Here is a 27240-nt window from a genome sequence, read left to right on the forward strand (position 1 = left end):
CTAGTATTTACCCAGTGCTCTGTATTTGGGCAATGAAGTTAAAATAGATATTTGGGCTCTACACTCCAAGAGGATTATAACAAAGATACCCAAAGATTAGGATTCGGTCAAACATTCCTTAACGTTTTTTTTTGTTGTAATCACTGGCCCATACTGAGCTCAGCACTTTAAGTTACTTGGTCCAAATACTTTCCCGCCCAATCGGCAGATAAATACAAGCTGTGCTCTCATTTATTTATGGTGAAAGTCAAGAGATACATAAACATAACCTAAAGGGTGACATTATGGAACTGCTTAATAAGATACTCTGGGCTCTGTTCATCAACGTTCTCTGACACACACACACACACACACACACACACACACACACACACACACACACACACACACATGACGTTCGCACAAGAAAGGACAGCAGGCTGAATGATCCACATATAATGCCCTGGGCTTTATTGTCTTATTTTCGTGAGAGTTGTCACATTTTTTCTTTTTTTGTTTAATTCTTTTCAGCCTCCAGGTGGGACAAGAAAACCTCAAGGATAAATCCTGCCATTGGACTGGGCATTCAGATTGACACAGACAAGAAGTACTACTTGTAGCACTGTCTTTGTGCCTCACTCTTCACAGAAGAGAGCACATAATTCCCAAGGGAAGGCACCCGATACTTGTGGTTTTTGGCCTTGCAGCCATCTGGAGATTATTTTCTTTTTCAAAAAAAGAGAGGAAAGGGTAGCCTTTTTGTCCCTTTAAGCATTTTTTTTTGTCAAAAAATTGGAATGATGAAACACTTACAGCAATTACTGCCATTCACCTCCCTTATCACCTATGCATGAACAAGTAACAAAAGAATGAAGTCTTTCAATACGAGAAGCTTACAATCTGTTTACCACAAGAACAGGAGAAAATACAAAAATAACTCAAATCTGTTTTACAAAACAAAAGTAGGGGGTGTTAAAAAATTAATTGAGGGGACTCCCATTGCATGAAAACCAGGGACCAAAAAAACCATACAAAAGCAGCATTAATAACCATCAAAAACATATAAAATAAAGATAGTGCTTTGAATCAGAAGCAGCAGAGGCTTCTGGGAAGAGACTTCATCCCTATTTTGTTACTTGTATGGGGACAATGTAGAGATTTACCTCCCGGGAGTGAACCAGAGCCAACCTCCACCTCCACCTCCAGCTCCCCGAAGAGTCTGTATGTATGTCACCATTTAATTCCATATGATCCACAGAGAATGGCAGGGACCCAAAGGGGGAACCTGCTTTGTGTTCACAATATACAAAATACCCAGGAGTCCGTAGCTACCTAACATTTACTACAGCACAGGAACCAATAAAGGTACAGTGTACAAATAAAAAAAGAAAATAAATCTGTAAACACAGCACAATAAATAGATAAAACAGCAGGCTCCGCACCATGCACATGTGATGAAACATTGTCTTGTCTATACAACTCTCACATCTCACACTCTGACCAGTTTGTCGCTTTTTTCTTTCTTTTCATTTTATTCCCAAGTGCAAAACATCACAAATGAACGGTTCTGTATTCAAGTAACGTATATACAAGGGGGTATTACAAATATGTAGTTACTGTACAGATACTAATTTGCAATAGTCATAATTTACAGATGTCAATTTACTCTTATTAACAGTAACAAAAAAACAAAACAAAAAACATTTAAAAAGCATGAGAGATGAGAATTGCAACCGAGTCCCCACAGTTGCCATGGAAATCTGTTCGTTGTCGAAGTCCCCGCCGTCCCTTTTGCATTCCCAATGCTACGATGCACAGCACCTACAGAGCACACTAAGAGCAGAGGGCTGGACCCCGGCCACTACGTCACCTCCATGGCCACTGTGTTGTCCGCTAGGCTGTTCAGAGCTGCTTTGTCTTGATCGTGATTATCCCTGGGAGGCAAACAGACAACGTTAACCTCTGACTGAGTCTCATCCAATAGACCAAGAAGCTTAGGCATGTATACGGTGAACACAATCCAGCTAAAAGGAACTACCAAGACAGAGCAGACCCATCATATTAATCGACCTGTTCTGTGTGAATATGGCCTCACCTGGACCCCATGTCCATAGAAGCTGCCGGGGTGACCTTGGGCATCTGACAGTTAGTGGTGGCGGCCAGCTTTAAGGCAGATGAGGGGACAACGCTGAGGGTCCTGGGTATGTGGCGCGTGCCCAGGGTGGTGGCGGTGGGCATGCTCAGACGGATGTTGTTCCCGATCAGGACCTGAGTGGTGGAGTTGGCGGCGATCCCGAGGTGCCCCAGCGGTGCGTGGGCGTTGGGAGTGGAGGCGAGTGCAGCGGTGGTCGGTGAAGGAGTGCTCGTGTTGGTGGAGGGCTGGAGGAACGTGGGGGCTGTGGTGGGGGTAGACTGGTTGGTGTGGTGGGAGGCAGAGGTGGTGCTGGTGAGGTGTAAGCCCTTATAGACGCCTGCAGGAGGGGGGGGAACAACAAACAAACAGACCTCCGCAGTCAGTACAATCTTACACACACGTTTCGTTTTGTCCCTTCGTTTTCATTTGTAGGTTAACCGCTGGGCAAATACAGCAAAGCGCTGCGCACCTGAACCCGGGAGGACCCCGTTGACTCCGCTCCCGAGCACCACTTCCTCCTTGGCCTTGAAGGCCATCAGCTGCTCCGTCGTCACCAGGGCGGAGGCGGCAAACTGGGCGCTGGCCTGGTCCAACGTCTTAGACACCAGACACTGGAGGAGGGACACGGACACGAGAGAGAACACATTGGACGACCGCTGAGCACATCCACCCGCTGGAGGTGAACAACAGACAGGGCAGCTGGGCGGTGGAGGTGGGTGTGTACAGGTGCTGACCTGGGGGTTGGGTGTTGTTGATACGTCGACGCCCTGCTGCTGCTGGAGGATCTGCTCCAACTGCTGTTTCTGCATGAGGGCCAGCTGCTCCTGGTGCTGCTGGTACTGCTCGGCTGTGAACACTGGAGAGACAGGAGCAGGGTCACACATACAGACACCACAACACACACCTGGACTACAGCAGCGGATGGATCTAAGGTACACCCGGTTGAGTTTACAGTGGGGTCTTCCTTCTACACAAACTCCTCGTTCCATCATCCTCGTTCCATCATTCAACAATGCAGACACCAACAACTAGACTAGACCTACTGGTGCTGGTTGCTATAACAACTAGACTAGACTTGCTGGTTGCTATAACAACTAGACTAGACCTACTGGTGCTGGTTGCTATAACAACTAGACTAGACTTGCTGGTTGCTATAACAACTAGACTAGAGCTACTGGTGCTGGTTGCTATAACAACTAGAATAGACCTACTGGTGCTGGTTGCTATAACAACTAGACTAGACCTACTGGTGCTGGTTGCTATAACAACTAGAATAGACCTACTGGTGCTGGTTGCTATAACAACTAGACTAGACCTACTGGTGCTGGTTGCTATAACAACTAGAATAGACCTACTGGTTGCTATAACAACTAGACTAGAGCTACTGGTGCTGGTTGCTATAACAACTAGAATAGACTTGCTGGTTGCTATAAGACTATGTAGCTAAACTGTGGCTTGTCTCCATTTCTCCACCCTTTTCCCTAAGTATGGGAATGGGAATGGGAATACAATTTGAAAGGGACTGGACTGGCATTAGAGCCATGTATATTGCATGGACCTATCCTATGCTGTTGAATCCATGTGAGGAAATGCACAAGTACATACTTCAGAATAAGGGTGGATAAATGGGTTGCAGCATAAGTCTCTGCTCAATCCAAAATTTGAACCCTGGTATGAATTATCTACATTAAAATAGCTTACTAAGACCTCAGGAATACAGCTTAACGTACTGGACTTAGACAACGTCATTCCCAAGCAAGATCTTACATCACAGATCTGATAAACACATAAAACCCCTGTGTAACCAGTTTTAAGATGCAGCTGTTCCTTCCCTTCCTCAACCTCTCAATCTATCCTCCCAAACAACCTCACTGTATCCTCCTAAACAACCTCTCAATGTATCCTCCCAAACAACCTCAATCTATCCTCCCAAACAACCTCTCAATCTATCCTCCCAAACAACCACAATCCATCCTCCCAAACAACCACAATGTATCCTCCCAAACAACCTCTCAATGTATCCTCCCAAACAACCACAATGTATCCTCCCAAACAACCTCTCAATGTATCCTCCCAAACAACCTCAATGTATCCTCCCAAACAACCTCAATGTATCATCCCAAACAACCTCTCAATGTATCCTCCTAAACAACCTCTCAATGTATCCTCCTAAACAACCTCTCAATGTATCCTCCCAAACAACCTCTCAATGTATCCTCCTAAACAACCTCTCAATGTATCCTCCCAAACAACCTCTCAATGTATCCTCCCAAACAACCTCTCAATGTATCCTCCTAAACAACCTCTCAATCCATCCTCCCAAACCACCTCTCAATGTATCCTCCTAAACAACCTCAATGTATCCTCCCAAACAACCTCTCAATGTATCCTCCCAAACAACCTCAATGTATCCTCCCAAACAACCTCTCAATCCATCCTCCCAAACAACCTCTCAATGTATCCTCCTAAACAACCTCTCAATGTATCCTCCCAAACAACCTCTCAATGTATCCTCCCAAACAACCTCTCAATGTATCCTCCTAAACAACCTCTCAATGTATCCTCCCAAACAACCTCTCAATGTATCCTCCCAAACAACCTCTCAATGTATCCTCCCAAACAACCTCACTGTATCCTCCCAAACAACCTCAATGTCTTCTCCCAAACAACCTCAATGTATCCTCCCAAACAACCTCAATGTATCCTCCCAAACAACCTCAATGTCTTCTCCCAAACAACCTCAATGTATCCTCCCAACCAACCTCCCAATGTATCCTCCCAAACAACCTCCCAATGTATTCTCCCAAACAACCTCAATGTATCCTCCCAAACAACCTCAATGTATCCTCCCAAACAACCTCAATCTATCCTCCCAAACAACCTCAATGTATCCTCCCAAACAACCTCAATGTATCCTCCCAAACAACCGCTCAATCTATCCTCCCAAACAACCTCTCAATGTATCCTCCCAAACAACCTCCAAATGTATCCTCCCAAACAACCTCAATGTCTTCTCCCAAACAACCTCAATGTATCCTCCCAAACAACCTCTCAATGTATCCTCCCAAACAACCTCTCAATGTATCCTCCCAAACAACCTCCCAATGTATCCTCCCAAACAACCTCACTGTATCCTCCCAAACAACCTCAATGTATCCTCCCAAACAACCTCCCAATGTATCCTCCCAAACAACCTCTCAATGTATCCTCCCAAACAACCTCAATGTATCCTCCCAAACAACCTTCCAATCTATCCTCCCAAACAACAACCTCTCAATGTATCCTCCTAAACAACCTCTCAATGTATCCTCCCAAACAACCTCAATGTATCCTCCCAAACAACCTCAATGTATCCTCCCAAACAACCTTCCAATCTATCCTCCCAAACAACAACCTCTCAATGTATCCTCCTAAACAACCTCTCAATGTATCCTCCCAAACAACCTCAATGTATCCTCCCAAACAACCTCCCAATGTATCCTCCCAAACAACCTCAATGTATCCTCCCAAACAGCCTCCCAATGCATCCTCCCAAACAACCTCAATGTCTTCTCCCAAACAACCTCAATGTATCCTCCCAAACAACCTCAATGTATCCTCCCAAACAACCTCAATGTATCCTCCCAAACAACCTCAATCCATCCTCCCAAACAACCTTCCAATCTATCCTCCCAAACAACCTCTCAATCCATCCTCCCAAACAACCTTCCAATCTATCCTCCCAAACAACCTCTCAATGTATCCTCCCAAACAACCTCTCAATGTATCCTCCCAAACAACCTCTCAATGTATCCTCCCAAACAACCTCTCAATGTATCCTCCCAAACAACCTCAATGTATCCTGCAAACAGGTTCAGATCTTTCTGCTATACAATTGAACAGAACTTAGACCATGACATAAAAGGTAGAGATCTCCTGATTGAGACACTGCTCCGCTCCATCTCTCCTCCTTCATAGAGCTCAGCTTCCAGGCAGTTGCAGCATGTTTAGCATTCAGCAAAGCTCTTCTACGACCACTGACCATGACACGAATCAAGTGCTCCATATGAATCTATTTATGCAACACCATTTCTAATCGACTCCCTAAGTCGGAGGGGGGTGAGGATTAATGTATTCTAATAAGGAAACAGCCTATGAATGCAGAATGCTCATTTGGTTTACAGCTAGTGGAGGCAGTCTGGAGGGACCTCTACCTTTGGACGCCTCATGAGGATGGGATACAATTGCAGCTTTAGCTAAAGAGGTAGCCCTCCAAGACATGTCTCCCTCCTTCACAGACATGCAGGCACACACATACACACAAAATCAATGAAACAATGCTAGCTCACAATTTCACGCATGAGGACATTTTCCAATTACATCCCTCTCCACACTCGCACACACAAATTCTGCTTTTCACACCAAAACCTTTAATGCTCCGCCAGAAAAAAACAACAACAACTGCCATTTGAAAGACAACGCTCTGAAGAGGTCACACCAACCACCTTTCCTGCCAACCTCTTATCTTGCTAATTTCCAAAGGGACAACCCTGCACGTTGTAAAAACCCCTAGTGCACAGACAACGAAGTGCGCTCACCGGTTACAGGGGTAGACCCGGTGCGGTTCTGGGAGAGTGTTCCACCGGCCAGCGTCCTGGGTTGTCCTGACGACGTCCGGTTAAATCCCCTAAATCCTCTGCGTGACATGTTACCTCCACCCAAGGGGTGATGGGATAGCGTCCGTGGTCTAAAGTGCCTCCAGCGGCAGGATTTAATGTTCAATAGAATCTCACTGAGGTCCACAGACGACTGGGAGGAGGGGGAAGGGGGGATGGGGTTGGTGCGGTCCGAGGTATTGGTTTCTGAGGTACTGGCAAAATTGCGGAGCGGAGAGCTTGGAGATGAGGCAAGTGGTTCAGGCTCAGGGTCTGAGTCCAGTCCGTGAAAAACGCTGTCCAGGTCTGTATGTGCTCTGTCCAACAAAACCCTGCAACACAATAAAGGACATGTTACAATCTAATCTATGCCCTTACAGAGATGGTCAAATAAGTCCAGGGAAATATTTTTGGAGCCGTGGGAATTAAGTTATCAAACATCGCAGTCCCGTAATAACATCACCATGAAATAGAATTCAAGCTATTCCCCAATATAACCTAGGAAAGTTTTAAGTTTATTGTTACGTCACATTCCACGAGTGTAACAGAGTAAAATTCTTCAGCTTCGGTTCCTGACATTGCATGGCAGGGCATAATAATTCAAGCATAAGGGGCTTGCTTCCAATCTTGTGAGAGCAACACTTTCATCCTCTCTATGACATATACGCCTCAGATACGCCAGCGTAAAGGTTTCTCATTATTTGACACACAAGCACTATTGATTGTATCAGAGGCCCAGGCTCACCTGCCCCCTCTGCCCGTCCGGCGCCGTGCTAGCCCTACGCAGCGCCTGGGCACGGTCAGGGACGTGAGGCAGTAGCGGAAGCGCGGGTCACCTAGCCCGCCCTCCGAGGGGCTGACCCAGGGCCAGTTGCCGCTCTGGTCCAGGCGAGACTGCGGGAGTGAAAGTGAGAGTGAGTAAGACAAAAGGGGGACTGCTCCGTCAGTGCATTGATCTGGCCAGCAGAGCGGGGAAGAGACACAGCCACTGCAGCCAGGTTGGCCCGACGGGCCGTGAGGCTAAAAATAGAACAGAGTCACAGGAGGGCACTCACAGCGTAGTACTGACAGCCGGCTTTCCTCCGGAATGCAAAGCAGCCATCTGGGTCATTCTCCTCCTCTGCCTCAGAGGAACCTGAATGGGTCTAAACACAGCGATGGGGGAGGGGCAGGTATGAGAATTGACAGAGGCAGCAGCAAAACAAAGTGTCCGGTTACAGCAATCATTTAAATGAAATCTACTTCGGTCACCAGCGACCATTACAAATCATTGCTAATCATCATCATCATCATCATCATCATCATCTTGGGTGTGTGGGTACCTGGGAGAAAGCTTCGTCGTCTGAGCTGGGGAAGTCATACTGGTTGAGGTCCTTGGGATTGAACACAGAGGGGCCTGAATGTTGAGGTGCAGAGAGAGGCGGGACTTTCTGCTTCTTTTCGTATTTCCTCTTCGTTCTGACCACCTCCGTCTTCTCAGGCTGGAAAGAGAAACCAAGTCCTTTAAACTACCGTCTATGTGATGAAGGGGATTTGGAGTCCTAAAGCCTCTCTCTTGATGCTGTGTGTGCTGACAACATTAAAGGGATGTTCGTGATAATTTTTTTCTTAGCCTACTTGTCGACTTACAACAAATGTACTTACTTACTAACCCTAATTGGCAGTCCATCGAAGCCAATTCATTGTTTTTTTAAGGTCAAAATTCAAGTCAAATTAACATTCCATCCATTACATTGTGGTGGAACTTTATTCAAAATCGAATTAAATTCGACAGACTGCCAACTCTTTTCTTATGATTAGTTAAGTGTCATGTGGCGTTTATTTGGATGCTTTTTAGACTGATAACTGTGTGTCTTGCAGTAAGTAGCAGTGAAGGCGCTCCATATGAATGACAGCACAGACAGGATCCAAAATAGTATCCATCGATCAACAGCACTGCTGGTAAGTACGATACGCAGATATGGTTAAAATATCCTGACCCATCCCTTTGAGTCATTGACATCCAGATGGAGGCAGGCTTCTGATGCTGCGGCCCAGACAGATGGTCCCCCTCCTCCCTCCCCACGGCCACTCCCTCTAAACACACTACTGGGGGTCAGTGAACTCTCCATCAACCCTCCAGAGTAAAAGGGGAGGGGTCAAATCAATGGCCGGAATGAATGCATAGGGTCCCTAGGGAGGGGCTCAGCATGCGGGCAGAGTTACATCAGTGGAAGAGGGGGTAGAACAACAGTGGAGTAAACAAGCTGGTTGAAAGGGACATGAAACAGATGGGCTCCTGTGGGAGAGGTGTGTGTGTGTGTGTGTGTGTGTGTGTGTGTGGGTGTGTGTGTGGGGGTGTGTGTGTGTGTGTGTGTGTGTGTGTGTGTGTGTGTGTGTGTGTGTGTGTGTGGGGGGGGGGGTAGCTGCAGGATCGGAGGCAGGTAAACAAGAGGGAGGTGACCGCTGTCACAGACGAGCGGTCAGTCAGTCTCACCTTAGTCTTGTACTCCTTCATCTCCATATGGTCTTGGTGTCTGTACTGGTTGCTGTTGGAAAGGGGAATGATGGGTATCGTGTAGACGGGCTTCACCAGGGCCCGCTGGGCCAGCGCCTCGGCCATTACCTCGCTACCAAAGTCAGGCATGCCGTTCCTGAGGAAGACAGGGAGAGGGAGGGCTCGTTTAGAAACCAGAAGTAGGCACAAAAGGTACAGTGGAGACAGTTACCGTCGTCATACCACCACCTGGGTCTCTCTGCCACTGAAAAAGCCATTTAGCAAGGGAGTGCCAAAAACATCTCAGGAATAGAATAAGCCAGAATCTGATAACAAGGGGAAATTGAAATGTCACTACAAATCAAAAGAAAATAAGTCCAATTTAAGCTTGCAGTGACAGCTACTTTCAGAGGAAATCTATTCCATTCAGATGTCATGTTTAGATAGTGGACCCCACTGGGGAACAGCAGAAAAATCGAACCAGAGCTAAAAAAAACACCTTATCATCCAGAAATTTAAAAATGCAACAGCGCAGCTTATTGTTGTTTACAGGCCAGGCTGGGGTTTGAATGGGAAAGCTGGTGAACACATTTCTGTGACCTTGCCGCACAAATAAGGTGAACTTTAATTGCTAATGCACGGAGAACAACAGACAAAACAATGCCCCCAATTACCAGGAGCAGCAGAGCGTGACTCCATAAAATATATATGGATCTCCACTCACTGCAATTACACAGCCCGTCTCCTAATGGGAGTCTCCTTGGGCTTTAAGGTTGACAACTACCACCACGGGCCTAATCAGCCCAGCCACACGTCCACAACCGTCTGTCTGAGCATTCAGAATCAAATCCCAATGACAGCTGCAGCCATTAACCTGCTAATTTACTGAGGAAATTAAACCCATCATCCATTCATTCATTCACATCTACCACTTTACACAAATCCTCCTCAACCCAAACGGCCAGAGAGAGAGAGAGAGAACTTTCCAGGCCTTCTCACCTCTTCTCTACGATTTCAAGTGTGAGGTGCAGGAGCTCCCTCTTGCTCTTCTCCCTCCTCTTGATCATCTCCAGGATGGTGACGGCTCGGCTCAGGTCCCTGCGTAGCTTCAGCATCTTCTCGTACGACGCCTCGTCGTTCTTGCGGTTCTGAGAAATTACATTTGAGGGCACAGACACTTCCTCTTATTCAACAGTACCGCAACAACAGGACCAACGTGTCAATGCGGTATGGATGTGGAAGGTTGTAGGAGCGTAGACCTTCCGCCCCCCAGTCCACCGTGCCCTGTTCCCCCAGCTCACCTTTCGGGTCTGCATCTTCTCCGTCCTCCTGCGGAAGGCCACGTAGGGGTCGCTTGTGCTGGAGCCGTCCCGTTTCTCCTGCTTCACAGTGGGGATGAGGGAGGCGCTCTTGCAGTTTTTCCTCTTGCGGGTCCAGTAGTCAAAAACCTCCTTGATTAGCTCATCGTCCTCTTTCAGCAGCAGCTTGGCCTCCTGGAGGTTCACAAGCTTGGGACAGGAAAATCCACATTCAATCCAACCATTCTCCAGTTCTCAAGTACTACAGCCAGTACCATATGCAGCCCCGCTATACACTCATACATCATGTCAGCTAAAGGGTTCAGCTGGTTAATGAATGACACATTCACAGACTAGCCTCCCCCCCCCCCTAGGTTCTGAGAGAAGTCCTCAGTATTGTTGTGGCAAACTACCTGCTGGCCACTGCCTTTCTCCAGACGATCGATCATCTCCTCAAACTGCAGAGAGTTGATCTCTATCTTCTTCTGCAGCTTACTCACAAACGACTCGTCGTCTGAATCCAGGTCGTAGTCCGGCTGCTCTGTATCCAAACTGAAAGCTGCAAGAGAGAGGAGAAGGCCTATTAACATCTAGATTTTGAGGATAAAAGCACGATCTTGTATGTTGAAAACACAACACGTAAAATGTGGTAAAACAGGAAGTACAGGGTGATAGACTTGTGTTTTAATTTCAGACTGGTATTTTGATTGGGATCCTGTTTGCAATGATTATAGGCTACAAACAATTTCCACTACCATTTGACTAAAATATTCAAGGTTCTTCCCAAAAGAATGTAAAAGGGGTATTTCAGCAGGTCATCTCGCCAGGGCACACTCCGAGAGCTGTTAAACCATTCTAACTTCGTAACGGCAGTCAAACAAAAGTCATCACACCTTTTCTCTACTGAAACTCTCATGAGAATACATGACAACGCAGAGAAGCAAGGGGAAATGTTTCAGCTGTATTCTGACATGAATAAGTGCATCTGTTTTGATAAGTGTAAATGTTCAAAGATTAGGGATGCCCCGATCGATCTGCGAGCAATTGGAATCAGATGATATTCAGTAAAAATATGAGATCGGGGAAATCCGATAATGCTTTATAGACGCCGATCGCGACAACCGATCCATGACGCAAATAACGTGAGCCAATTCATTCTTAGAATGAACGGCACCTGTCACTAAAGCTACAAACACAGCATTGAACGGCGTGGACCTCAATTCTCTGGCCGTCTTCCTCTTATCCGAAATGTCCGTAAGATACATCGCATCAAGGTAGACTGTAAAGCTTTCTATTCATTCCCCACGAACTCAGAGACTCACCGGGCACAGACAAGAAAGGTGCCGGTGGTGGTAGTGAAAATTCAGCCATCCTCGTCGCCAATGTTATATTCCAGAGGCATGAAAGAATTGAGGTCCCCTTCGAGTGAGCGTGTGGTTTGCAAGTTCACCAGTCACAGTCACATATGACAGTAACAATTGTCAAATACTGCAAAACCTATAGCCTGGGCATTTATTTGCTTTAACCACAGAGTGCATACGAGGCGTATTGGATACAGGCTATTATTGAAGACCAGCAGTAACCCCTGTGGCTGTTGCCAAACCACTGCTCTAATACGCAACATGACTGACTGAGATGAATATCCATTAACATTATAAGCCTACATCATAAATCAGCCTACTCCAGATTCACGTTGGATAGATATGGTCATTTATTATCGTTCCCATACAAGACTGCCATAAACAATCTGTCAGACTTGGGTCTAAACAAATACTGTAATGCCACAACAGTGGCTAAAAATCGAATGTGTCACTATAATCATCTGCTAATATCAACAAACAATCCATACGGTTAAACTATTTATTTTGACCCGGCTTTGATTAGGGAGAGGAGCTTATTTGCCGGCTATTAGTCCTATTGGAGACGGGCGACTATTGGAAGTGGTACGGTATGAATAATCAACTGAAATCTTTACATGAAATATTCCAACATATCACTCTTGAACATTGACTGAACCTAGCCAGCAGGCATCACTAAATGTATTAGCTTCTATATAAGACCATTTCATCATGTATCTAATGGGGAATTAAGCTACCACAAACAACTTCACATTTAAATAGATTGCCATAATCGGGGCGGCTGTGGCGGAGGAGGTAGAGCCGGCGTCTAATGATCGCAAGGTCGGCAGATCGGTGGTTCGAACCACGGCTGGCCACATGTCGAAGTGTCCTTGGGCAAGACACTGAAGCCCAAATTGCTCCCAGTGAGCGGGCCGGCACCTTGCATGGTAGCTTTCCGCCATTGGTGTGTGAATGGGTGTATGAATGGGTGAATGAGAGTATGTTGTAAAGCGCTTTGGATAAAGGCGCTATATACGTGCAGTCCATTTACCATAACACCATCCCATAAGCTATTGATGTCAAGACACCTAGATGGCAGGTTACTAATCTAAATATAGTCATGACGTAGCCACTTGTACACAGCTGGCTGCTAGTTAGCTTGTGCAGCTACACAACTGTGCTGCACTGAGCCAGTAGCTCAGAAGTAGGCAGTGTTTGCTAGCTCCACGGGGCATACATAATTAGGAAAACATTTCCATTACAAAATAAAAAACATTGCACCTTTTGATAAAAGTTGTGAAGTTCTCTTATGCTAGCCGGTGGCATACATTTCAACACTGACCATGGTTTGCCTTCCTCATAGTCAGCATTTTCTCTGGGATGTTTTCTCTTTAGATGTTTAAGGATAAACGTTGTGCTTTTATGGAACACCAGAACAACTTATTTCTAGGGATGCTCCGATCTGGATTTTTGGGGCCGATACCGATCACCGATTTTTTTCCTCAAGATCAACCGATACCGATACCGATTTATTTTAAAATACATAACTGTAGGCCTACTGACTGGATAGCCTACATATTTTGTGCTTTTTAGACAAAAGTTTTGATCCATTAGGCACCCAGCAAAAGCAGACCCATTTTTATGGCATAGTAAAAGTCTGGCCTATCACCCAGTTAGGGCCTGAAGCCCAAGTCAGTCGATATGGCTGTATAAAAGACATCATAAACGTGGCCTTCATGGTTTACATACTGTTACGTCCTCCTATGTTTTCTGTTCAGTTATCTGTCTTCCCCAGGAAAAGAAAAAAAAAAGAAAAAAAAAATCGGTTTTTGCGATCGGCCATTTTTGCCGATCACCGATCGAGTCATTTGGAGTGAAATCGGCCGATTTAAATCGGTGGCCGATAAATCGGAGCATCCCTACTTATTTCCATACTTCGAATGACTTTGGTCAGAGATATGGCGCTAGTCCCAAGTGGGGATACATTTCTGACCAATTATCACAGTTATGGATTAGTGTTGCTGACAGCTAGACTAGAGGCTAGTAATGCTAGGACAGAGACAAATTACGAGTATTTTTACAACAACTTCTAACAATCAAACACCCGCACCAAATGTTTCTATCACACTTCTGTGATATAAAAAACGAAAGGAAAAGTTGCCAATTGGTATACTTTTGGTGTCAGCCGAGTTTGTCTGGCTCTCCCATATGTGACCTGTCTAAAAAAAACTATGTTGGTCTCCTTATTGAAAATAAGCTCCAAATATAGGCTAATATTCGATTTATTCAAGTTAATCGATTAATTTTTGCAGCCTCATTTTCAACAGCTCTCTATGACCATGGAAATCCTGATCATAAACAAAGACATCCATCCCCAAGAGGAAAAACAACCGTTGACAATGTTTTGACTGGGATGACAATCAGCACAGTAGTACCGCAGATGCCAACTCTAGAAAGAAGCAGCTTGCACACTTGCCCTGCCCTCTCCTCTGGTTCTACATCTGGGCTCTTTAAAGAAACGGAGCAGGAAATGGGGATGCAAGATAGTCCCATGGGCCTATAAGGTTCATCCAGACAGAGTGCCCCACTCTCTCCATCAGTCTGTACCCTAGCGCTCTCTCCATCTCCCTGGCTGGACCCCCCCCTCTGATGGAGACGATTCAAATACTTTTAGACAGCAGGACACCTCTGGGATCACACTGCTGCTATCAGAGACACCCAAGGGGCTGCCACAATCACTTACACATAACTTGGGCACTGCAGAGTGCATGCACACGCACACACACACACACAACTGATACGCTGCTGCACTCAGACAACAGAGTGAAACCGATCTGCTAACTGAAGGCAGACACAGCGGGCAGAAACCTACAGAACAGCCTACTACTCACGCTGTATGTGAATGAGCTGCTTTGGCATCTTGAAGTCCCCTGGGTAGAGGGACTCGTAGTAGGCGATGTTGCTCTCTGCTTCCGGGACAGGGATCACCATGTTGTCGCGCTTCTCGCCATACACCTGCTGTGCCGAGATGGCCCGCTGAAGATGGTGCTCCTGTGGGGGAAAGATAAAAAAAGACATCCTTTACCTCTACTGTACAGAAAACATGTGAGGCAATAACTTACCACTCCACTAAGGTTGTTTAGCCTGTCTCAGCGGTATAGGATATTTAAGCTTTACATTCCATTAGGGTACAATTTAACTGAGGTCAGACGTTTTCATTGTTTGATTAACCAATCACATATACAATGGCAAATCACAACCGGACTCACCCTAGCATGCTTACTCCCATGAAGTGTAAGGCCGAAAAAGTAATTTCAGTAGCAGCAGATGGACTACTTAACCAAACTGGCTATCATCAGTTAACTAAGAGGACATTTCACACAGAGCAGGCATGTCACCCTACTCTGAGCCAAATGCATCAGCGTAGAGTAGTGAACGGAAAGCACAACAACTGTGAGTCTGCAATGTGTGCTCGTGCCATCTGCCCCAGTAAGCTAATCAACAAGTAGTGTGTGTAACAGCAAATAACTGCATTGTACATTCAAACAAAGCTGACGTGGCATGTTATAGATAGAAATGAGCTAAAGGAACTAAAGGAAAACGGGAAAGCACTCTTGCTCCAGTGCAGATCATTTATTGAAATGATACTCAGCAAAAGCTGTGCCTTGGTCAGGGATTCAAGGCAACTTGCTGCAGAGACAATTGATCTTTCTTTTGATTGATTGATATTTATACAAATTATTGAGGGTCCATCAGGCCAAAGTGTGTGATGAATACAACTTTGAGGGGCCATGCTGTAGTCATTGTAATGTCATTTTCTAATCATCCCATGGTATCTAAAAAGGCAAGGCTTGCTAATTCTTTAGCAGCCTACAATGTCTCTTAGGTGGACTGATGCAACATTTGTGCTTTCTATTTGCAGTTCGCTTACTTTGGCACAAACTTGGTAAAACTGTTAGAAATTCTACTAGGCGTTAGCAAACAGGTCGTTTTTCTAGAGTGCTGCAAAATACACTGATGGATCAAACAAGAACTTCAACTAGCCTACATCACTTTCTTACAGTTGTATCCTGCAGAGTCTTGGTGCGTTTTATATTTAAACCACCCCTGGAGGAAGTTTAGGTTAGGTTTATTTTATGTCAACATGGCTGCATATCTTTTTTGTGACATCATTTTATAGTGATATAATAAGTGAATAAATCAATAGTGAGTTTTCCCAACTGTATAGCTTTACAAAATACTGTTTACTGTCATATACCTCAATGGGAAGGTTGGACCAGCTATAGAAGTGAGAGGAACTCTCAAACACCCTCACAGTTCTGGGGGGCTGCATGTCTACTATTTACATGGATTGTACAGTAGAGTTGGTGGTGCCAGTCGGCCAGCAGTGGTGGAGGAGCGGAGTGAACGGGCAGGTGTATGGGGAGGCTGATCATTGCCTGCTCCCTTTGCTGCCGGGTAGGCGAGCAAACGTTTTTATTTATTTATTTATTTTTATTTTATGTTTTCTGAGTGGGGCAATCCCACTCATATTTTTCATTTTTATTGACAGTTACAGTGAAGATTTAGACAGGAAGGATGGGTGAGAGAGAGAGGAGGGATGACATGCAGGACCCTGCGGTTACATGGTCAGCGCTTAACCCGCTACGCCACCTAAGCGCCCCGCGAGCACAAGGGTCTTAACCTAATGCGAGCTGCTATCGGGAGCCAGTGAAGGGCCCGGAGGAGAGGGGAGAATTTGGGGAGGTTGAACACCAGACGGCCGGTAGCATTCTGGATAAGCTGCAGATGTCTTTTTATACATTTGACAAGTAAGCAAGCTAGCTAGCTATGATTGGAAATTAGTACCGTATATAGTATATATTAGTACAGTTCTGGAATTTATCACCACTTAGGTTGATGTGATGAGGCTTTGTTTGGCTAGTTAACTAGCCGACTTTGTAACATTAGCGTAGCGAATTACTCGTGAAATTAGCATGCTAGCAGCTGTAAATAGCCATGCCAAGATAAAAGCTAGCCTATAGCTGACTAGTGAGGCCGCATACCATAATGCTATTTAAGCAGGGGTGAAAGTGGTTTGAGTTTCTTACAGGAACTATAGGCTACTACCCCAACCTTCATCGTTTCATATAGTTCTCCTCCTGCCCCCAGCTTCATGCATCCCTGAACACACACATTGTGGTGTTGGTGTCGAAATTAGAAACACTTTAGGGCTGCCAAGTTTCACCAAAAGTTTGGAGTGAGAGTTTTTGGTGGTGGAGCGACCCAAAACTGTGCACGTTTTGGTAGCGGCGGCCCCTCTCTCCCACACAATTATTTGTGCTAGTTTCCTGCAATTTTAAAACCAGCACAAGAAATGAAAATAATTGGAACATTTGATAAAACAAGAGAAATTCAGATAATATATCGTAAGTCTTAATAAACAAATACAGTAGGCTACAGAGTCTAAAACAAAATTGGGCCTCATCAAGTGAACTCAACCCCTTGGTCAGCAGCAGAAAGACCATTGGTCATCATCTTATATACAGTGCATTGCTCATAGATGGCTATCATGTTATACAGTACATACCAGGGTTTTTCCTGGGTCAGAATCAAGCCTTGGAGGTTGATGTTGTGCGCGCGCAGTGCGCCCAAATTTTCTTTGAGGGACCCCCAATTGTTGTATTTGTATTGTAAATTGTAATTATTATTATTAATAATAATAATACGATGCGATGCGATTTGAAAGTACCAGTAGGCTACCAGATACGTATGCACATATTTTGCTACCAGGGTTGCCAGATGGAATTGACAATTTCCAGCCCAACCAGTCTAAAAGCTGCCGAATCCACCCGTCCAGTGTGACCAAAAGTAGCCCAATCTGGCAACACGGCTTGCTTATGGAAGCATATAGTGGACTAAGTTCAAATGTTAATGCAATTTGAGATTGCATTTGCATGTTCCACTTTTGCATGCATTCTTTCAGACAATATTCAAATTCAAATGCAATTCTAATGAGCGGATGTGTTTCCTAGAACATATAAATGCAATTGCTAATCACATTATTGCATTACAATTTGAATATTGACTCAAATAACGCAGGCAAAAGTGGCAAATGAATATGCTATTTTGGGATTGCATAGTCATTTTCACATTAGAATGAACATTTGAATTTCGTCAGCTACAAAGAGGATGTGTTTACTAGAACATGTAAATGCAATTGCGTATCACATTATTGCATTACAATTTGAATATTGACTCAAATAACGCAGGCAAAAGTGGCAAATGAATATGCTATTTTGGGATTGCATAGTAATTTTCACATTAGAATGAACTTTTGAATTTTGTCAGCTACAAAGCAGCGCATGACTTTGAAAATTAAATGTCAAATGGCTTTGCATTATCATTTTAATATTGACAGCGAATGTGCACATCAGGTACATGAAAATGCAAATCATTAGAATTGCATTTGAATATTATCTGAAAGAATGCATGCAAAAGTGGAACATGCAAATGCAATCTCAAATTGCATTAACATTTGAATTCTGTCCACTATATGCTTCCATACGGCGCGACTGTAATCCCGGTCGGACTGTCTGTGCCCAGTGCTGCCCACCCAACCACATCGCGTCGGGTCTACTGTAAAGCGGGTTAACGTGTCCTTTTCAAAGGTATTAAAATAGACGCAAGGAAACATAACGTCAACCATGTGTTTCCTTGTTGGAAATTATGGATCGTGAATCGTGATTGCTTCTGCACTCTGCAGCAATCGGATTTTGATTGACAGGCAGCTGCATCTCTTCCCCCAACGGCGTTCCGGCACAGAAAGTCTTGCCGGAACGCAGCACCGGACCGTTCCGGCCCACTTTCACCTATGTATTTAAGTCCGAGACGCTAATTTATTTAGGGGCATATTTATCTAGCCTACAGTGAATTTTACCTGAATCCAAGATGGCGGATACTGAAAATAAACTAATCCAGGATCAAAATGATGTGCAACGTGTGATTAAGTTTAAGCCTGGATTTAATAAACCTGGATTCATTTAAACCATGTTGGTGCAACCCAGCCTAACTGGGGAGGACTGACTGTTGGTTTAGTAAGAACTGCCCGGACAGGATGTCCATATCAGATATGGCATCTTAAAATAAACAAAGAATACAAATTAATGAGCCGCTTTAGCGTGATGAAAACCACATGGGCTGTCTGTCTGCTCATGTGACTGTTCAGCAAAGGCCAAATCAACCCCTCGGACCATGAGCTCAGCATGCAGCATTCGTACACAGTCCCTATGACACTGTGATGAACCCTGGGAAGTGAGAACTTGCATAAGGAAGCAATTAGAACATGGCCTGAGTCAGACTTCCCATTGCACGTTTCTTTGGATAACGTTTGGCTGAGAGCAACTCTAACCTGAACTGGCGTTGACCTGAGGATATCCTAATCATTCACAGCTGCTAGCCTCTCTGTGCATAGTGCAGAGGGCACTTCCATTACAAAGGGTTGTTGGATAAATGGGAGTTAATATTGTGAATGGGATAGCCAGGAATTGAAACAACTTTGAAATCACAAAGACTGCGTGCCAGGCGGTCATACAAGCAGCATTAGCTGAGGCTGGTGCAATTAGGTGGATAGTAAGCCCCCCATATTGCAATGACACTAGGCCTGAAGCCTATGACAGCCATGACAACACAGAAAGCCTGCTGTACAAAGCAGTAAATCAACATGCACCTGTGCAAGCAGTTTGCCTGTAGCCAAGCAGGACACTTGTCACAGGAGAGGTCCAGCAGCCGGGTTAGATCTCCAGACTACCGCCTTCACTGCTGGCCATGGTGACGCGGGTGAAAGGTGGCTACCCTTCTAATCCTGGATTTTCATCTTTCATACAAGCACATTAATTTACTTCTCAATTACGAGTCTGACTACTGGTAACCCATCAACAGAAATGAACCACCCTGATATCTCTCGACACAAAATGTGTCAGGTCCTTCAGCAGGTCTTGTACTTGTGCTGATAAATATGGCCTAAAATTAATATGTCAATATTTTATGACTTTGGGATAGACAATATACATGTTTATATTCCATATATTTCCGTATACGCTGCATTTAAAAATATATATATATTGACACCACCACCAGCAAAACTTTTGTTTGAAATAAGGAAACATACAATTAGCCTACTTTATTTCTATGAGTTTTGCCCTAACGATGTAGATAGTTGAAGCAAGCTCTGTTTTTAGAAACTCATAGCCTACAAAAAGTTGTGTCAGTTACATTGAGGTCTTTATTACTAACAGAACGCGAACACAATCCTGACAGCTGACGCAAAGACATTCTGAAATACTATAGGGCGCAGAGAAGATGTGCAACATCTCTCAGTGCACCAATGCTCCATTCAGTTCTCCCATGATCAAGTCATGCAATCAACTGCGCTCCTCTGAAACATGAATCAGCAGGGAGTGCATGGCCACGGCTCCAGAAGGTCTATGCAAATTAGTTTGGCTTTTCCAAATGTTCACATAAATAATGAAATGCCCGGAAAAACAATAGGAAAATGGTCTAAAACTCACGATACAGCTCATGGCCATTTCATGCATACTCGATATCCCACCCAGGACTCAGCCAGTCCGCTAGTACATGACAACGGGATCCCAAATAGAGGGAGACACACTACCCCAACCCTATTCCCTTGCATTTAAACCAAAGGCAATATATCCAATCCACATATCCAATGCTCTAGTAGGCTTAGTTCAACAAAAAGTAGGCCTCAGATTTAGCCTCCAGCAGCCATTCTTTAGAATATGGTAGATGGTAAGCCTAGGTAGTATGTCTGTTACAGGTAACATGTTCACTTTCAGAGGTAAGCAGATGCACAAAAGAGGTCACACTATAGGCTACATTAAGTTGCTCCTAGACAAATGTAGTAACAAATGACTCCAGCAACAACACTATGAAGATGCTGTTACAGCTTGGTTTGTGTTACACAAGTAGATTAGGAACTGCACCTTATTCCAGCTGTGCAACAAAACACACTGCTCAACTCTATAGGCCATGTAACTACCCACCTATTGAAGGTAAAAACGTTTTGCTGTAAATCATTATCTGTCAACATTATGGTGTGGACGTTTAGTGCAATGGCAAATGGACTGCACTTACATAGCGCCTTATTCCAAAGTGCTTTACAGTGGCCTCTCACTCAGTCACACACCAATGGCGGCAGCCTAACATGCATGGCACCGGCCTGCTCATTGGAAGCAATTCGGGGATCAGTGTCTTGCCCAAGGACACTTCGACTAGTGGCCAGCCGGGGATCAAACCGCCAAACTTGTTATCATTATACACCAGCTCGACCTCCTGAGTCACAGCTGCCCCCAGTAGTGTCAATCTAGACAGCAGCAGTTACCTCACAGCAAAGGTGGAATAAATTGTGGTTTGTGGCCGATGCATCTGCGCCTACTAGTATGAAACATTAAATTGTTATGTGCTAGGCCACTACATCACTCCAATGTGAAGTGCAATGTCCAATGTGATGTTCTTCCAAAGAAAGTAATGTTCCTCTTGAGGGGTTACAAAACTCAGTGTATGAGCTTCGATGTCCATAGGCTTCCACTCACTCACCCTCCATACTTCAGATCATTCATTTCACACACAGAGAAGAAACATTTGCTAAAAAAAAAGAGCAATTATAGCAAATGCACAGAAAACACATAAATGGTTCTGGTCGAGCCACCTTAATTCAGTGACCCTGAGTTGATCCCAAATGTTATCAAAATAAGTCTACCTTCATGATTGAACCCCCACACACACAATCATGGTAGCACAACATAACCATCTTCACTCTAGAGCGTGAAGGGTCTAAGAGAGTCACATACTGCGTGTAATTCAACAAACTGCATAAAACATCAAAGCTCTCTGGTATGAAATATGTATGCTGTTGAGCTCGGCCTAGCATATATGATTTCAGATTTGCTCTCATTCAACCACTCCGAAATTGAGCAACTAGTGCTTGACCAGTGGCAGCAGGCGTCCTTCTAGTCCAGTCTGCTTCCCAGCCCACACAGGAGAGAGGATGTGGGTCAGGAAGCCATGCATATCACTTGAGCCCCTGTAGTAAAATAGCCTCCTTTATCTCCTCTGTCACTCTAGGCGGTTACATAACAGAGCACAGGCGGGGGGAGAGGGCTGCTGGGATCCTGCTGACTGCACCCATGTCTGTCTCTCCCTCCCTCCCACTGTTTGGGTTCCCTGACGCATCACAGCACAGAGGGACGCCCTCCCTGTGCTTAAGTGAGGTAAGGACAGTCCCGTTCACATCACCTTCTGGCAATTTAGCCGTAAGTCACCTCTATGTCTGTCTATGTAGTAGTAATACAAGTTACTCTAGAGACGACTGTAGTAACATGTTGTTGCATGGCTATTTAGGTAGACTAATTGTATGGTATGTATTTGAGCAGTTCATGGTACACTAACCACTCTAACAGCATAACCATTATGCTAATCAAAGCCATTGCTAATGCAGGCATAACAGCATGTGTAGGCCTAGCTACATGATGTTGTTACTGGATTCATTAGATTTTCTACACAGGTATGGGGGACTGGAAACGAAAGGGAAACATCTGAAAGGGAAACATCTGTTTGACAAACATCTGTTTGACACAACTTCTGCTGAAACATTGAAAAGACAGGTCATGACTGAGTTGTCTTTTATGATGCACTACTCAAATGTGTCTTGATCAGATGAAAGGTGATGAAGGGTGGTGGTGTAAGAGCATGTTCCCTTTTTTTATTTATTTTTTTACTTCTAATGCACTTCAAACGGCCTTTTATTTAATTTCTCTGATATGATAAGACATGTGCATTAGAACATTTCATTTCCTTGTATATAAATAGGGCTAGGTCTAATTAACATTGGACCAATCTGTCGAAATGTCATAACCACGTTAACAAACCCATCAGGACTGTCTGAGACGGTGGCTGTAAGTACAGTATCTTGGTTCAAAGGGGTCACAAATGAGACACATGCTCAAAAACTTTGCCGTGGTTTGTTTTGGATTATAATCAAAACTGGGTCACAGTTATTTTCGTCAGGTCCCTTGACACAGCAGACTTAATTAAACGTGTACACACCCACACCCACACCACACACGTCTTTCACATCACATTCATAGGTAGCTAGCTAGCTACTTAATGTCCTTTCACAGATAACTTCACTGCTTCTATGATGGTCACATCGAACAATGTAGCTAGTAGTATGCTAGCAAACTGTATCCAACAAAACATGGCCTTGAAACGTGTCACAATCTAGCTGTGAGTTCACTTTGGTTGGATCTGACAGTAACAGTAGCTCATAGTAGCAGCTATACTACTGATACGAGATGGAGCTGAACTACATGGATGACCGGTGAGCGAGCAAGTTAAATGGCCAATACAGCATAGCAATATACTATGCATAGCATAAGTATGCATGGAGACATCTGTGCAAACTACTCGCTTGCATACAAGCATACGAAGCTAGTCAGTGAAAAGATAGCACACGCGCGCACATGACATGTTTCTCTCGAGCTGTCATTTCGCGTATTTCGCTGTCACAACACACCGAGGAGGTGTCGGCTCAGTGTCGCCCCCTGGCGAACGTTCGTGGCCAGTGCACCGCTCCCAGGCCCATCCCCAACTATCTTTTACCCAAAGAGAAAGTCCACAAAATGGTGGACGCCAAACGAGTCACGTGACTCCCTTTGTGCTTTTCATCGTAATTTCAAGCGATACGACCGCCGACAACACGGTTTATGAATCCAATATCGCACCGATACACCCTCACAATTACGTTCACGGTCAAATCGCCATGTGAAATGGAGAATTCGTCGCGATCTATCGTGTACACGGGAAAACAGACATGGCGTCCATTTTGTGCAACCGTGCGCAGGCAAAGATAGAGGCGAGCACCCCCCCCGTATTGTGCTAAAATATGGCAACAATTTCCAGAGTAGCGGTAAAACATACCGATTCCTCCTCCTTTTCCATCCCCGTTGGCATTTGCGGCACTGCCCGGTTGATCGAGGCGTATTCGTGCAGGTCTGGCAAGTCCTCGCAGCGGAAGACGGGCAGGGGCTTGGTAGCGTCCAGCGCCCGTGCCCGAAACGACAGTTTACTCATTTTATATATGTAAGATGCAGCATAAACCTATCCGATCTCCTAAGGAATAGCGACAGATCTAATGTGAGCTCTCATGGGTGGATCTGTGGCGTTTCTCCAGTAGAAAACTGTTGATAACAGGACAGGTCTGAACGGAGCCGGGGCAGGCCCGGGTCTTGGTCGCTCTCTTTCGGTCTCTTTTCTCCGAGGCTCCGCTCTCCCTCCCTGGATCAGTGCGCCATGGCAAACATGGCGGACATTACAAACTCAGGCAGCTCTCCGTTCAGCTCCTCGCGGCCCCGCCCCCCGATCACACCACAGCCATTCCCACACGGTCTCGGGCGCGTGCGCGGTGCTCGCGGTGCTGTGAGAAGGGGTGTGTACTTCACACGCTCTCCTCTCCCCCCCTGCGTAGCTGAGTGGACTGGAGAGAGGATGGATAGTGGTAGCGATACCAGGGGACGAGATCATGAATAAGTCTCTATATATTAAGCCTACATGTCCTATAACCGGCAGACCTGGTGCATTTATGCATGTATGTATTTTGCACAGACCTGGTGCATTTATGCATGCATGTATTTTGCACAGACCTGGTGCATTTATGCATGTATGTATTTTGCACAGACCTGGTGCATTTATGCATGTATGTATTTTGCACAGACCTGGTGCATTTATGCATGGTTGTATTTTGCACAGACCTGGTGCATTTATGCATGGATGTATTTTGCACTTCACCAAAAGTAAACCATAGAAACAACTCTGATCTTATCTGCGACCTCAAGATGCCGATGCATTAACATCCATATTTTTAACAAAAAAATTACAATATTATTCATAACTGAGTAAAGATGTGGAATTAGTCTATTAAATGAAGAAAAGTAAACTACGACATAAGAAATAACAAAAAAGCATTACTGGCCTACTGACATTTTGTCCATTTGTAAGTGAATGGCGCTCTCTTGTGGCCGTAACGTGTAATAACTCTTGATAAACATAGCCATGATTAACGTCAACCGTGCTGGTCTGGCAAAACAGAAGTTAGCGAACTTCCAAGTTCCCACTGACATGAAATAAAGCATATATAGTCAGCCATATACACATATAAATAATGCTACTATTTTAAACATCTGAAGTGCATATTACGAAATGAATCAATCAATCAACTAGACAGGGTAGTGGTGGTCTAGTAGTGGATAGTGAGTTGGACTTGTGATCGGAAGGTTGTGAGTTCAAATCCCGCCTGAAACCACACCACTACTAGTGTGCCCTTGACTAAGGCACTTAGCCCTCAGTTACTCCAGGGGGAATGTCCCTGTAATTCGTAATTGTAAATCGCTTTGGATTAAAAGCGTCTGCTAAATGGCAAAATTATTAATTATTAAAAATTATTATAAATGTCCTGTTCCAACGACAATACATACAGAGAGCTGAGCAACTTGGCAGTAAGATAATTAAAACAACAGCTTACCTGTATTTAGGGGGTTAATGAGTCCCAACATCAATGAGAGGGCATGATCCAAACGGAGAGTACACATGTTCATGTTAATCATCCATTTCGGGAAGATGACTCTGCGGACACCTGTAAGGCAGAACACATAGGTAGTAAAGACAACGAATAAAAGCCAAAAGGCAGGGTGGTATTTTCTCTTTCTCTCAGGTGCAATGCATTCTCCTGTTGGCTCAGCTGTCTGTGGTATTAGGTCTTAATAAACCAGTGGAGGCTTTAAAAATAAGCTAAAGACCCACCTGTTTTGCGTTGTCTACATGTCATAGGCTGTTTTTTTGTGCTGTTGTAATTTATGTGTGTTTTGAAATTGAAATAGTTGTTTTTAAAATTTGTTTAAATTTGTTGTTTGTACCTATTATATTTGTGGTGCGAAATTGTGTGTGTTTTTAAATTGAAATAGCTGTTTTTATATTGTTTAAAATGTGTTGTTTTTTACCTATTGTACTTGTAAAGCACTTTGACGTAAAGTGCTATATAAATAAAGTTATTATTATCATTATTATACTGAAAAATAGGTATTACCCCCCCCCCCCCCCCCCTTATGATATACTGTAGCCAAGCCACATCTACGGTCCCCCCTCTTGAAAATGATGCAATAATCAAAACTGATATGATATTGTACAAATGAATAGCCATAGGTACATTTCATGTCGATCAGTGAACTAACACATTAGGTCAATAGCGCCACCACCACCACCACCACAGACTGATCACACACAAACCCACAACAAGTATGTTAAGAAACAGTGATCAAGTCAAATACAATTCCTGACGTTTGGCCAGATAAGACATTCCTGATCCAACTTTATTAAAACACCTCGATTATCTATTACCTAGAATGTAATACCCAGAATTACGTCATGTGCGAGGAGAACAACGGGAACACGGTACATTGAGGAAGTGAAGCACAAGGATGCACATTGACATTTTATAACAATCTGAGCATTTAGATTTGACATATCGTGACGTTAGAATTATAAGGTTCTATCTCCATTTTTGTCAAAATTGAGTTTTTTTTACATAATCTGATCCATTAGGTGTTTATTAATGCCTGTGTGGTGTTATTTTTTTAAATGTTGACATTTTTTAGTAAGTAATTCATAAAATACAAAGGTTCCATCTCACAAAACATAATGGAATGTAAAAACTTTGACGCTCAATATCTCTGAACTGCCCTAAACGGAGATAGAACCTTATCATTCTAACGTCACGATATAGCAGCCTGCCTTTCAAATGGTGTGGGGGCCATCGAGCCTCCAAACTAGCCAGCTGACAAACAAAACGCGATATATTTGATAGTCAATTATAGGATTACGGATCTCAAATCTTGTTATTACATTTTCGCCACAACAACAACAAGCAAACAAACAAATGCATCGTTTGACCGTAAGGAAATTAAGAACTAACAGTCGCGAACTTCCTAAGCAAACAGAGGGGGAGGGGGGTGGTCGCACGAATACTACCCTCTCTGCTAAGCTAACTAGCTTACAAAGATACTCCAAACTTGTCAAGACTTAAATAATTACAACACAACGATGTTTCATTAGATCAGCACTAACTCCACAGTGTGAAAGGGGGTCGGTCACACACGGTTCCCAAAGTGCAACTCACCAGTTAATCCATCAGGGAGGGCGATGACAGTTCTTGTCGACATGACGAATAAAGCAGCTAGCATAACTAGCATAGCCATGTAGCTTAGCTAACCAACGAGCCATCATCGTAGATATAAGACAGTTATTGTCCCCCTGGTTTCCTCTCAAA

The 27240-nt window shown here is 44.4% G+C and overlaps 1 protein-coding gene across 1 annotated transcript; it reads right to left on the reverse strand.

Moving 5' to 3' along the window:
• Positions 1-448: 448 nt before the first annotated feature.
• Positions 449-23993, reverse strand: epc1a (enhancer of polycomb homolog 1 a; the record flags this gene model as incomplete). The annotated part of the gene is made up of 14 exons (XM_080543836.1): positions 449-1913; positions 2075-2450; positions 2583-2724; positions 2848-2969; positions 6691-7079; positions 7493-7641; positions 7803-7892; positions 8070-8228; positions 9224-9380; positions 10223-10371; positions 10525-10731; positions 10935-11080; positions 14753-14912; positions 23841-23993. The coding sequence occupies 14 exons, from the start codon at positions 23991-23993 to the stop codon at positions 1841-1843; spliced, it is 2472 nt and encodes an 823-aa protein (XP_080399962.1). The 3' UTR covers positions 449-1840.
• Between the last annotated feature and the right edge of the window lie 3247 nt (positions 23994-27240).

This window comes from Nansenia antarctica (genome assembly GCF_963989245.1).
Source record: "Nansenia antarctica genome assembly, chromosome: 13".
In the NCBI taxonomy this organism is placed as follows: domain Eukaryota; kingdom Metazoa; phylum Chordata; class Actinopteri; order Argentiniformes; family Microstomatidae; genus Nansenia; species Nansenia antarctica.